The sequence below is a fragment of the Rana temporaria genome, chromosome 7, assembly GCF_905171775.1.
Source record: "Rana temporaria chromosome 7, aRanTem1.1, whole genome shotgun sequence".
In the NCBI taxonomy this organism is placed as follows: domain Eukaryota; kingdom Metazoa; phylum Chordata; class Amphibia; order Anura; family Ranidae; genus Rana; species Rana temporaria.
The window spans coordinates 152546267-152559290 of NC_053495.1; the positions used below are offsets into that span (position 1 = coordinate 152546267).

Sequence of the window (13024 nt, forward strand, 5' to 3'; positions counted from 1 at the left end):
TTTTTTTTTTTTTGCATTTAAGTCTAATTATGAGATCTGAGGTCTTTTTGACCCCAGATCTCATATTTAAGAGGACCTGTCATGCTTTTTTCTATTACAAGGGATGTTTACATTTCTTGTAATAGGAATAAAAGTGATCAATTTTTTTTTTTTTTTTTTTTCAGTGTAAAAAATTATAAAACTAAATAAAAATAAATAAGAAAACCCAAAAAAAAATTTTTAAAGCGCCCCGTCCCGACGAGCTCGCGCGCAGAAGCAAACGCATACGCAAGTAGCGCCCGCATATGAAAACGGTATTCAAACCACACAAGTGAGGTATCGCCGCGATCGTTGGAGTGAGAGCAATAATTCTAGCCCTAGACCTACTCTGCAACTCAAAAAATGCAACCTGTAGAATTTTTTAAACGTCGCCTATCGAGATTTTTAAGGGCAAAAGTTTGACGCCATGCCACGAGCGGGCGCAATTTTTAAGCGTGACATGTTGGGTATCATTTTACTCGGCGTAACATTATCTTTCACAATATATAAAAAAATTGGGCAAAATGTATTGTTGTCTTATTTTTTAATTCAAAAAAGTGATTTTTATCCAAAAAAAGTGCGCTTGTAAGACCGCTGCGCAAATACGGTGTGACAAAAAGTATTGCAATGACTGCCATTTTATTCCCTAGGATGTCTGCTAAAAAAAATATATAATGTTTGGGGGTTCTGATTAATTTTCTAGCAAAAAAATTGTGATTTTCACATGAAGGAGAGAAGTGCCAGAATTCACCTGGTGGGCAAGTGGTTAAAATGATTTTAGTTTTGTGCAATTCATAGACAAAACAAAACAAACTCCAGCACTTCCCCGCTCATGACCTCCTGACGCACATCGCACTTCCCAGAAGGCTGCAGGTCTTAAGGTGGGGACACACTATAGGAGAATTGGGCGATGGTCCAGTTTTTCTTGATGTTTCACAGAAGTCGAAACGGAGGAAGGAAACCATGTACGAACATTCTCGTATGACGAAGGCTTTTGTTTTAGACGCCTTTCACACTGAGGGCGTATTGCAGGCGCTATAGCGTTAAAAATAGCGCCTGCAATCCGCCCTCAAACAGCTGCTCCATTGTCTCCAGTGTAAAAGCCGAGGGCTTTCACACTGGAGCGTTGCGCTAGCAGGACGGTAAAAAAAAGTCCTGCTAGCCGCATCTTTGGAGCGGTGTGTTTACCGCTTCTCCACCGCTGCTGCCCATTGAAATCAATGGGACAGCGCGGCTATACCGTGTTTGACCCTTTTCTTGGCCGCTAGTGGGGGTTAAATGCGCCCCAAATCCGCCCATAGCGTCGGCGGTAAAAATAGTGTTTTACCGCCGACACTATGGGCGGCTCAGTGTGAAAGGGGTCTTATTGTTTGTTTCTGATGGTCCGCTTTAAGATGGGTACCTACTATGAGAAAATCGGAAAATAAATTCCATACAAGGCAGGATTGTTCCATTTTCGTGTAGTGTGCACACAACTTTCGGCATCCGATTCAGACTTTTCAAACCAAAATTTCGGAAGGTACAAACTCCAAAATGTTTGGTACATAAACGGAATAAAAGATTTTCGTTTTCTTGTGTGAAAACAGTACACATTAAAAGACTGTGCATGATCAGAAACAATAAACAACTTTGTCGTACGAGCATTTTCGCACATTATTTTCTTCCTCGGTTCCGGAAAACCGGACAATCGTTCACCAGATTTCTTAGTGTGTACCCACCTTTACAGTATTACATATTCTCGCACATGTGCAGTGGGGAGTGGGCTGTAAGGTTAGAAAGTCAGTGCCAGCTCCCACATCCAAGATGGCAGCTCTGGGATCCAAAGCCTGATGAGTCCGTTGTGGTGAAGACAGCCCTAGACTCCTGGTCTGGGAAGTACCAGTTTGTTAAGTCTGCAGCTGCACTGATTGTAGCTGCTGGTGTTTTTTATTTTTTGTTGTTTAAAAACAGAAAAACAGGAGTGACTTCATCTTTAAGGCCCGATTCACACTGCTGCATCTTCAAAATCGCGCGATTTTCCCGCAATTTCGCGGACGCGAATTTGCCGCGGTTTTAGGGAATGCCGGTCTATAGAGCTGAATTTCCATCGCACACGGATCAAACTCGCACAGGACCCTTTTTTATATCGGCTTAGATTCGCAACGCATTGATGTGAACGGCACTCATGGAAAACTGTTGGTAAAATGACTTGCGAATTTGAACAATCGCAACGGATCAAATTCACAATTGAATTTGCAGCAGTGTGAATCACGCCTTATATTTCAACTCAAGGTGAGGTTTGTTTTAAAAGCTGCCTGAAGCTTGCTGAAAGATTTTCAATAGCTTATACATAAATGCATCAATGTGTACAAGGCCTTAAACATTGTATTTTAGAAGGTCATTGGTATATTTAACTTTTACTTTATAGTTTATGATTTTGAGTGAACAAATGTGTTGAAACCTGGGGGACAAATGTTGTAAGCCTGATGTGCACTGGGAAAGCAATGTAGAAACAACAAATCCATTATATGAGATGCAAATGACAACTGTGCATGAACTTTGGCGTGCAAGATTTTAAGTCAACTTACCAAAAGAATGACATAAATCACATCTTTAGTCCTGTTCTTCCCTTTTAGGCCTGTAACGAATTCACAACACATGTGATGAATCTGTTACGAGAACAGAGCCGGACCAGACCTATTTCCCCCAAAGAGATTGAACGCATGGTTGGAATTATCCACAGAAAGTTTAGCTCTATCCAGATGCAGCTCAAGCAAAGCACATGTGAAGCTGTAATGATTCTTCGCTCCCGCTTCCTCGATGCTCGGTGAGGCCATAGACGATTTTCCAAATGTTTTATGCAGAAAGCTGAATGTACTCCGTAAGGCATTATCACCCAAAACTGACCACAAAGACTGCTTTTACACCTGCCGAAGACAAAACCATTTATTATGATAGATGTATGCCATAGGAATTGTTGCTTAACGTTGCATTTGAGCCAATACTTTAGATTGTAGGTAGAGTACACAATGCTAGAACTTCTGTCAGATTTTTAAGGTGTTCACTATTTAAGAGATTGGCTTTTGCAACTTATCCCAGGGACCACACAGGAGGACAGGGGAATTTCTCTATTGGGGACACAGTGCGGAAAACCTGATGGAATTTCCATAACTTTCCAACTCTGTTGGAGAGAATATGCTCACTTCCTGTCCTAGTGACCACACAGAGATTGAGGAGGATTCACTCCAATGAGAACAGCAATATAAACTCGAAAAATTCCTATATCATCTACACTCTGTCCAAAACTCAAATTAATTGGGCTGCAATTCTACCTTATTTCACACTTTCACTTTTGGTGAGATTTACTGAATGGTTAAAGTAAAACCATTGATTTTTCATTTTGGATAGAGCAAGGGAGGGTTACATAACCACTGTCAGTTTTTTTGCCATCTGTGTCCTATTGTGGAGATTCCCTTCACTTCCGGTCTCCTAGCCAAACGGGAAGTAAGCGGAAATCCCTGCAAATTGACGTAATCCCCTGCTATTTATTTTTCTGGGGACAACCCCAAGTTTGGGATTTTCTTAAACCGGCAACAATACTGACGCATGCTCTAATCCAAAATTAAAAAAGCTGCGCTAATGAATTGAAAATTAATATAAAGATGCCTCTATATAAATAAAAATAAATAAATGAATATTACTATAATGTGAACCAGACTCTCTAAATATACGGAGAGTGACTAAAAGTAATATTATAATACATGAAATAACCCAGTGATGGGTGCAATCATTCAGCGTCCAAGTATTGAACAATCCATGTAAGTGTAATCCCAATACAGGTGTTTAAAAGTTGATTTTCCAGTGTAAAAAGCTGCCAACATCCAGAAAACGTGAGGCTAGGAAAGCCTCCACCATAGGTAATTGCTGCCTCTTACCAGCTAAAATTGATCTCTGATTAAAGCGGAGCTCCACCCTCAAATATAACTGTACATCAGTCGTTTTTAAAAAATTTCATTAGTTCATTTACAAATTATTATTTTTTTTTCATGCCTTTAAACTATTGTTGCTAGGTAGATTAGTTAATCTTCCCTCTTCCTGCACCGCGGTGCTTGTGCTTTCTAGCCTACACCGCGCAGACTCCTGGGAATGTAGTGTCATATTTTCACAGGAGTCTGTGCGCTCCTAAGGACAGTACAGGTGCTGTTTACAGCGCTATGTTTAATAAGGGCACAAAGCCCTTACTTTTCATTCATCTGCAGGACGAGAGAGAGAGCAGTGTGGGGATTCTGTTGTCATAACAACGGGGCGGGACGTTCCTCCGCCGCCCGTTGTTATGACAACGGCACAAACCATAGCCGCTACGAGCGGCGCTCTAATGCGCATGCGCTGGATTTAAAGCTTACCCGGCATGCACATCTCGCCGGGAAGAATTCATTTTTTTTACTGGGCTTCATATTGCCCACACAGGAGATGGAAACGGCCACATCATTCTGGACAGCAGTGGAGGCAAGTTTTTTATTATTGTAGACAACGATGTGGCATGTTTGATGCTCTTTAATGGGAACTTTATCTACATAATATTTCAATGACCAAAAAAAATAAAAAAACGTGACTGGAACCCCGCTTTAAGGAGATCGCAATCGCATAAAGACTGGTACTTCCAGATGCCTCTCCACCAGGGAAATCCTCAATGCAGGTATTCACGTAAAATGCATGTAACGATGTGCCATGAAAAGAGAAAACTCCATAGTATAAAATCCCAGGGTATATTTATTATCAAATATAAAATGCGCACTTACAATACTGTTGATTGTCAGAAGCATATAGTAAAATCGAGCCGGCCGGCTCCTCGATGTGCCTGCCCGTGTCTTCCGGATTCGGCTGGTAACGCAGTGACGTCAGAACGTGGCCTGCCCAACGTTTTGTCACAAAGAGGACGTGGTCACGGGATGCTCTAATCCCCCTCCACTCCATCCCGCCCCCAAAAAAGAAGAAAACAAAAAAAGTTTTGCTTCTAGTTTTATTTTTCGAGTAGAAGTGTGAATTGGTTCTAAAAGTACGATCCTGTTAGCCTCAGTTTCACTTTTTGCTCTTTTTTTTTTCCGGTGCACTCGTAAAAATTATAGATACAGATAGAATAGGCTTTACTTAAAGATAAGTTCACATTTTAACAAAGTTATAAATGCATACTTTTTTTGCAGGTACATTTTACATTTATACAGAGGTGGGGGGGGGGGGGGTGGGGATAATCTACAAATAACAGTAACCATAGCAGCAGCACAGATTTTAATTGAGATCTCTAAAAGTTCAATTTCTGATGATTACTGCTGTTTGCATTACTGAACAAACCCAGCTTTGTGTTAGTGTGGATACGTTTAACGCATTCGTGTGATGACAGCCTGACAACACTGTTGAAAAAGTGCCCTGTTTTCTTAAATGGGGACCACATGTTACATCTGCATGACTCGGACTTTGAACACAGATTACATAATAGATGCAGAACAGTGGTTGGTATGGAATGATTTTGGATATTGATTAATATTTTACATCAAAAAGTAAGAAGTCATATCGGCCTCATGTATATTGGTCGTTTGTCCAGCATTTCTATATGCCTTTTCTCCTGGCCGAAAAAAAGTGTCTAAAGTTGCGTTTTGAACCGGATCTTAACGGAAGTGATGATTGCCACTTAAACAGGCTTTAAACAAGCTTCAAGGAGTGCTGAAGCCTGCTAGCTGATTGTTTAAAGTGGCAGCCAGCACTCCCGTTAGCTGAATGGTACTTTAAAGTGGTTGCACAGGCAGGAGTTTTTTTTATCTTAATGCATTCTTTGCGTTGGGGTAAAAAAAAAAACTGTGTGTTGCATCCCCTCTCAGCCCCCCTCATACTTACCTGAGCCCCATCTCTGTCCAGCAATGTGCACAACTGCCTCGGCTGTCCGCGACTCTCCCTCCTGATTGTCTGAAACATAGCAGTGGTGCCACATTGGCTTCTACTGCTGTCAATCAAAGTCAGTGAGCCAATCAGGAGAGAGAGGGGGTGTGGGCCAAACCGCAGCTGTTTGACTGGCCACACACACACAGCTGCAGCTTCATTTGGGTGCCCCCATAGCAAGCTGCTTGTTGTGGGGGCACTCGAAAGGAGGGAGGGGCAAGGAGCACCAAAGAGGGACAGGAGGCGGATCCAGGCTTCTTCTAGCAAACCCCAACTGCACAGAAGAGGTAAGTATGACAGGTTTGTGCACTGTGCACTTCCCATGCACAGCATTTAAACTGTCAAATGATCACAAAGGGCCTTTTAAAGGGATTAAACTTAAGGCAGTGCACTAAATTTGCAGAGATTTACTACAAAAGATTAGTATTAACTTTTTATTTCTTTTTCGTTTCAGAAACTGTTTAAATCTCCTGTTTAATGCAATGTTTATGAGTGTTGTGAATTTGGAAGTTCAGATCTTTCACTTGCTACGCTTTTTTTCTCTTTTTCTATTCCTCTTTTGTCTTTCTCTTTCTTTCTCTTTCATTCTGAATGAACTTTGCAGCTTCTGGAATGATCTTATTTTTCTGCTTAATTAGGCGGAAGAGGAGAAACTTTAACAAGCAAGCAACAGAAATCTTGAATGAGTATTTCTACTCACACCTCAGTAACCCTTACCCCAGCGAAGAGGCCAAAGAGGAGTTAGCCAAGAAGTGTGGCATAACGGTGTCACAGGTAATGTCTGCCCTTTGTGGCACCACTTAGATTACTGGGTACTAACGGCATTAATATCTTTCTCTTCTTTGCCAGCCAAACAAGTGAAATGCAGAGCTTGTGATATGGAGCACTGGTAATGAGTACAGAGCTGTAGTTCCACGCCAACCTTGTGAGAGCTAATAGGATTACGTAGACTATAGATCACTCGCCATAGATCAAAATTTGTCTGGTTCAGCAGGAACTGACCGAATAACCATGCTTCTGTGGGTGGCTGGTTGCACTATGGGCAGGCTGGTTGTACTGAAGTCGATCAGTACAGCCAGCCTGTCGGGTTGTTTTCATGTGATTACTGCCTCTTGCAGTAGCATTGCGGTGTTCTTTTAAGGAAAATTCAATAGCACAGTGGGAGGGGGTCCTCCCATCAACATGATTTCCTATCCGTCAACCCAAAATTGCTTAAAGCGGAGGTCCACACAAAATGGAACCTCTGCTGTCCGGATTCGTCCCCCCCTTCGGTGTCACATTTGGAACCTTTCAGAGGAGAGGGGGTGCAGGTGCCTGTCTAAAACAGATATTTGCACCCACTTCTAGGCATAGACCCCCGCATATCTACGGGAGCCTACGCAACGTCCGGTGCCCCCCCGCTGTCTTCTGGGAGACACACAGATCCCAGAAGACAGCAGGGACCAGTGGCATTGCGCAGCGCAAGTCACGCATGTGCAGTAGGGAACCAGGAAGTGAAGCCCCAAGGCTTCATTTCCTGATTCCATTATCGAAAATGGCAGCGCTATGCCGACTTTGCGGATGCCGACTTTTCAGGCGTGCTGGACAGGTAAGTATCCTTATTTTAAAAGTCAGCAGCTGCAGTATTTGTACCTGCTGACTTTAAAAAAAAAAAAACTTCTGTGTGCAACAGCCCCCCTTATACTTCACTAAGCCACATCGCTATCGAGCAATGTGCATGAGAGCAGCGGCTCTCCCGGGTCTCTTCCTCCTCATTGGCTGAGGTTCTTGCTACTGTCAATTACAGCCAGTGAGCCAATGAGGAGAGAGTGGGGTGGGGCCAATCAGTGCTGTGTGTGTGTGTGTGTGTGAGAATGGACACACAGAGCAGGGCTCAGGAGCAAGCTGTAGCTGCTTGCTATGGGGGCAGGAGGGAGGGGCAAGTAGCGCTGGCAGGGGGGACCTGAGAAGAGAAGGATTGGGGCTGCTCTGTGCAAAACCACTGAACAGAGCAGGTATTACATGTTTGTTTTTTGTTTTTTTTCAAACAGAAAAGGGCTTATATTGCACCAATTAATAAACATGGCTAATGGAAAATTGCTCCAATCATTTAACCCTTATCTACTCTTTTTGGGACACTAAAAATGCAGTTGTTGGCTTTATATATTCCAAAAATTGGTTTAATGTACCACTCCCTTATTACTCCTACCTATTTTGGGCTGTCTTAGTTTGGGAAAAGCTAGAAGGCGACAAATCTATGTCAATGTAAATGAGAAGACGTCCCTGTATAGAGGTTTCTCTAAAAAATAGCATAATTGCAAAAGCGAAATTGTATTCCCTCCATTTCAAGAACTACAATTCCCACCATGCCTAGTCATGTCTGTGAATGTTGGTTTTACAATGCCTCATGGGACGTGTAGATCCGCAACAGCTGGAGGGCCGTAGTTTGAAGATCCCTGCCATAGGGGTTCCACTGTGGTTTCTATCTCTTGGCAAATATTTATATTCTGCAGTTTAAACTTGATTCTATATTCAGCCCGTATATTATCTATGGTTGTATCAGAGTAGACAAATTGTGTAGTGAAGAAAATAAATGAAAGCAAAGTGGGAAAGCACTGATAAAAAATCCCAGCGGGGGAGGAATACCCAGTTTAGGAATTGGCACTACCAGCTGTTTTGAGCAAAAAGGGGAACCGTGTACAGGCTCCATGCTTGTTGATGACTTACAACCATGTTGTCTTATGTGTACATACGGCATTCACTTCTGCTCCCAACTAGTACCAGCTGTAATATCATGACTCCAATTAAAATCAAAATCTATTTCTGTGTTTTTTTGTAGGTATCAAACTGGTTCGGAAATAAGCGAATCCGCTACAAGAAGAACATAGGTAAATTCCAAGAGGAAGCCAATATTTATGCTGCCAAAACAGCTGTGACTGCTACCAATGTGTCAGTTCACGGAAGTCAAGCCAATTCGCCCTCAACTCCCAGTTCTGCTGGTTAGTTTGTTTTTTTAGTTTGTTTTTTTTCTTGCAGTTTTATTATTTTTTACTTCCAGTGTTTCCTTACTATGCTCTCTTTGTCCATTTTAGTTCTACGTCCATGCTTTCAGGTGTTTGTTGCCTTTCCTACTTTTTTCATGGTCTTCTGCATCCCTCTATTCCCTTCATTTTTTTATTTTATTTTTTTTATTTTATTTTTTTTTGTTTTTTTTTTTGTTTTAGTTATTTAGCATTCCCCCGCTTGTCCCAATTATCCTCCTGTTGTGTCTGTGTTCAGAAAAGACCTCAATGTTTGGTGTGTTCTTTTCTTTTAATTCCATTTTTACTCCAGTAATATTGGGGGTTTGAGTTTTTAAAGCCTCCCAATTTGGCCCTCAGCAGCTTCCATTTTGTGAAAAACCTAAATGGGCGATATGTATGTCACACATTATTGCAGCCTGTGTTAAGTGTTTGCTAACCTTTTTGTAAAGGGTTCTCTTGATGAGATGTTTTGAAATAACCATTTGAGAAAATACTGAACCAAAAAATAACTGGGTAATGTCTTGATAATTGAGATTATGTTACTAGTGTTATTGAGCTACAGAGTATCTAATCGTATTTAAAAAAAACTAGGATCCTGGCTCCAAACGCAAGTCTGCCCAAAACTGAAATCTTGGCATGGACATCAGGAAAGGACACTCGGCTGTTCATACAATACCTAGTGTGGTTCCAGTGACAGTTGGTTCTGTTCTCCCATCACTGTCAAAGTAGTTATGCTTCTTCATTTATCTTTCATTCCTATGGAGAAGAGTGGCACTTCACTGCAGCTTTGGCCTAAAGCCAAATGCTACAGTAAAGGCCAAACAGAAGGGAATTATAGGAAGCTTCAGGTACATAAGTAATTGTGACTTTTCAAAATACGTCTTGAAACGCATAATGCAATTTAAACTATATTCATGTAAGCAAGGCTCACTTGGTTTACCTAATTGATTTGCACAATTTTATGTTGCTACATTTAACTTGGAGCTGAACTCCAGGTGAGCAGCTAAATCCACGGTTCCGATACATGTACGGGGGCTGTTATACCTTCAAACGACTTTGTCATTTCCTCCCTCCTTCCAATTCCTGTAACATACAAAGTTCTGGTAAATAGTACAGCCCAATTGGTGACCTGATTTATTGTCTAATGCAATTAAACAGTGCAGCCTGATCACCTCCCTGCCTCTAAGCTGAGATTGGATACTGGAGGAGCAGCAGCAGACTGCTGAGATCTTTCTTCTGTATGCATCTTTTTATCAGCACATGTGCATGCACCAGAGCTTGGAGTACTGCTAAAGGGTGGTACACACATATGTAGAAAAAAGAACTGTGACCAGGTACATAGCATATCATGCCTCTATCCCCATATGTAACATACACACACAACCAATATTCGCCCATGGGACTTTAAAGTGGATGTAAACCCTCACATTTTCCAGTGGAGTGAACACTCTCAGATGATATACAGGGATGAAACAAATCCTCCTACATAAGTGTCTTTAGCTTTATATACTGTTTAGAAAGTGCAGCTCATGGTATGTTTTCTCTTCCTGGTTAGCACTGCAGGAAAGTCTGGGCATACAGCCAAGACAGCTGATTGGAGGAAAGGCACACACATTGTTCATTGAATCATTACACTCTGTGCTGATCTATTTATAGCATCCGTCCCAACAAAATTCTGGCTGCTTTTATCATATGTGACGGAGAACTTGTCAGGAGGTATCAGGCTGGGAGCAGGAGACCGCTACGGGACATAGTGCTTTGAAGAGAGATAAGAAAACACTACAGATGTGTGTTCAGCTCAAATTTTATTAATCATGTTTACATCCACTTTAAATGAGGCATAATACAAAAGTCGTTAAATATAAATTTTTATTGTACAAGGATTGGACGCATAAATTTTGAAAGTACACATAAAAATGTTTGGCATATCAAGCCAATGGGGCAGACACAATATATATTGTACATGAAGCTTGGTATAGTTTTAAATACAGGCTTTACATAATCAAGATGAGTAGATGCCTCCAACAATCCTATACTAGAAAACAAATGCATAAATTATATTCCAGCACTCCCTAGAAGGGTGGGGGGGCACCCCCTTACATATGGATGTTCTTAAAAAGGGACTTGCAAACGATCTTGGAACTCGATGAGGAACCGTAGTGTCTGCTGCTCCGTGTCTGACATGGGAGGAGTGGAAGGGGACCACGACTGTGCACAGGGGCAGAATATCGTGCAACATTGGCCAGTTCAATAGAAACAGTCCCTCATTCCGCTTGTGTGCACGGCAGCCGGTCCATCAGAAGCCAGCCGTTTGTCTGGCTTCTGTCGAAGGGGCATGACTTAAAAAAAGGTCTGCCCATCGGCATCTGATCGGTGCTGACGGATGTGTTCTGGCAGGGGGCAGGCCCCCTGTCAGAATGCAATAGCTCAGTGGGGGGATTGCTTTACTAGTTAGTACAGCGCTCCTTCTGAGCTTGTCATTTTTTTATCTTTTCGTTCAGCCCACTAGGTTGAACAGAAACAAATAAACAAATAGTGTGTACTAGGCTGATCATTCTGTGAGAGGGAATTACAAGAGGTTGATATTAGGGCACATTTAGGTACTAAATGTAGAAGGAAAGGCTGAATAATCCACCTTCTTTGGAGAAGTATGGCCAAAGCTATTTTGGCTATACTTTCATGTAGGTTACAGGAGTGCACTTAGTTATGCACTCCTGTGACACATTTTTAGCCGACAGAGGCTGAAGCTTGCTGTCACCTGACATTGCAGAGCTGGTCCAGGCTCTGACCATATGGTCGGGATCCATCCAGAAGCCTGGACGGACAGCTGGCTCAGCCTCTCAGTGATGCGCTTAGAGGCTGAGCCAGCACCTTCCGCAGCCCAGCGCTTCAGTGAGAGCTGGCGGGGCAAAGCAGAGATCTGGCTCTCTGCTCAAAGGTGAGAACCGATCGATCACCGATGTTCAATCAGTTCTCGGGGAGATGCAGCATCGGATCGATGCTACATCCACCTAGGTGAATGTAAACGTTTTAATTTTTTTGTTACCTTCCCCCTGCTTCATATACATTTTAGCATAAATCGATATATTTTTTTTCCCTCCCCCTAAATTTTCAATGCGGTCAAATAACTGCAATGCCCTGGCTCCCCTGTGTAAATTTATGGTTGCTGAAAAGGAACTTTCGGCTCAAACACAGTGAGTAACCTTTCTGCTCTGTGAGAGAAGCTGGAGTTTTGCACTCACGTGACTATATATATATATATATATATATATATATATATATATATATATATATATATATATATATATATATATATATATATATATATATATATATATATATATATATATATAAAAAATACTCTTTAAATTGCTGCTTTTGCTAAAATGTATGCAGTGCAACAAGGCGGCAACCTTTTGTTTAGCCTTATATTTGGACCTAAACATAAATGATTTTTAATAAATGCATAATTGCATTAAATGGTGTTTTTAATATACGTCTGTAGTCTATTAAGAAACAGATTTTTAACTCTGATCTTAACAATTATATTTGAAGGGTTCTAGGGAGGTGAACTGTGTAATTTTAGTTTAGTGAAATTCACTTGCACCTTGCCGGAAGGACCATGCGCAGTCTGGAAGCAATTGGTTATTTATGCCGTGAAAATAAAATGATGACAACTTGATGCAACACCTGGAATGCTAGCAGTTTCTTTACAAACACACAGACATTTGCTCTGGCAATGTAAAACGTGTTTTCCCACCTTTACTGGCAAAATCTGCAAGTGAGTTTTTATGAACAGCAGTTGCAATTCATTATGCTTTAACATTCACAAACTATTGTACTTGTGAAACGTTAACTGCTGTCAAAGAAGAAGTCAGGAAGCTACTGCTGAAAGGGACATCACCAAAACTCTGGTGGTTGTTGGATTTCCGATGAGTTTTCCTAAACTCCATCTGAATGATCTGTGTAATTTAATGCCGTAGGCTGCACAATAATTAGATCTCTGTAGTTGATCACTTGTTGATGTCATCATTAAGTCATTTGGCTAATGAAATCTCCAGGAATTGATTCAAGGATTGTTGGCAACCCACCAG

General features: G+C 41.5%; 1 protein-coding gene across 11 annotated transcripts in view; it reads left to right on the plus strand.

Moving 5' to 3' along the window:
• LOC120945771 (pre-B-cell leukemia transcription factor 1) overlaps positions 1-13024 on the plus strand; it is a 184359-nt gene that overhangs the window by 144148 nt on the left and 27187 nt on the right. For 10 of the 11 annotated variants that reach the window (XM_040360154.1, XM_040360157.1, XM_040360155.1 and 7 more), the window contains 3 exons: positions 2634-2824; positions 6567-6702; positions 8747-8906. In XM_040360154.1, the coding sequence (XP_040216088.1) occupies positions 2634-2824; positions 6567-6702; positions 8747-8906 (487 nt within the window). The remainder of the gene's footprint in view (positions 1-2633; positions 2825-6566; positions 6703-8746; positions 8907-13024) is intronic. The other variant, XM_040360161.1, reaches the window with a different exon arrangement.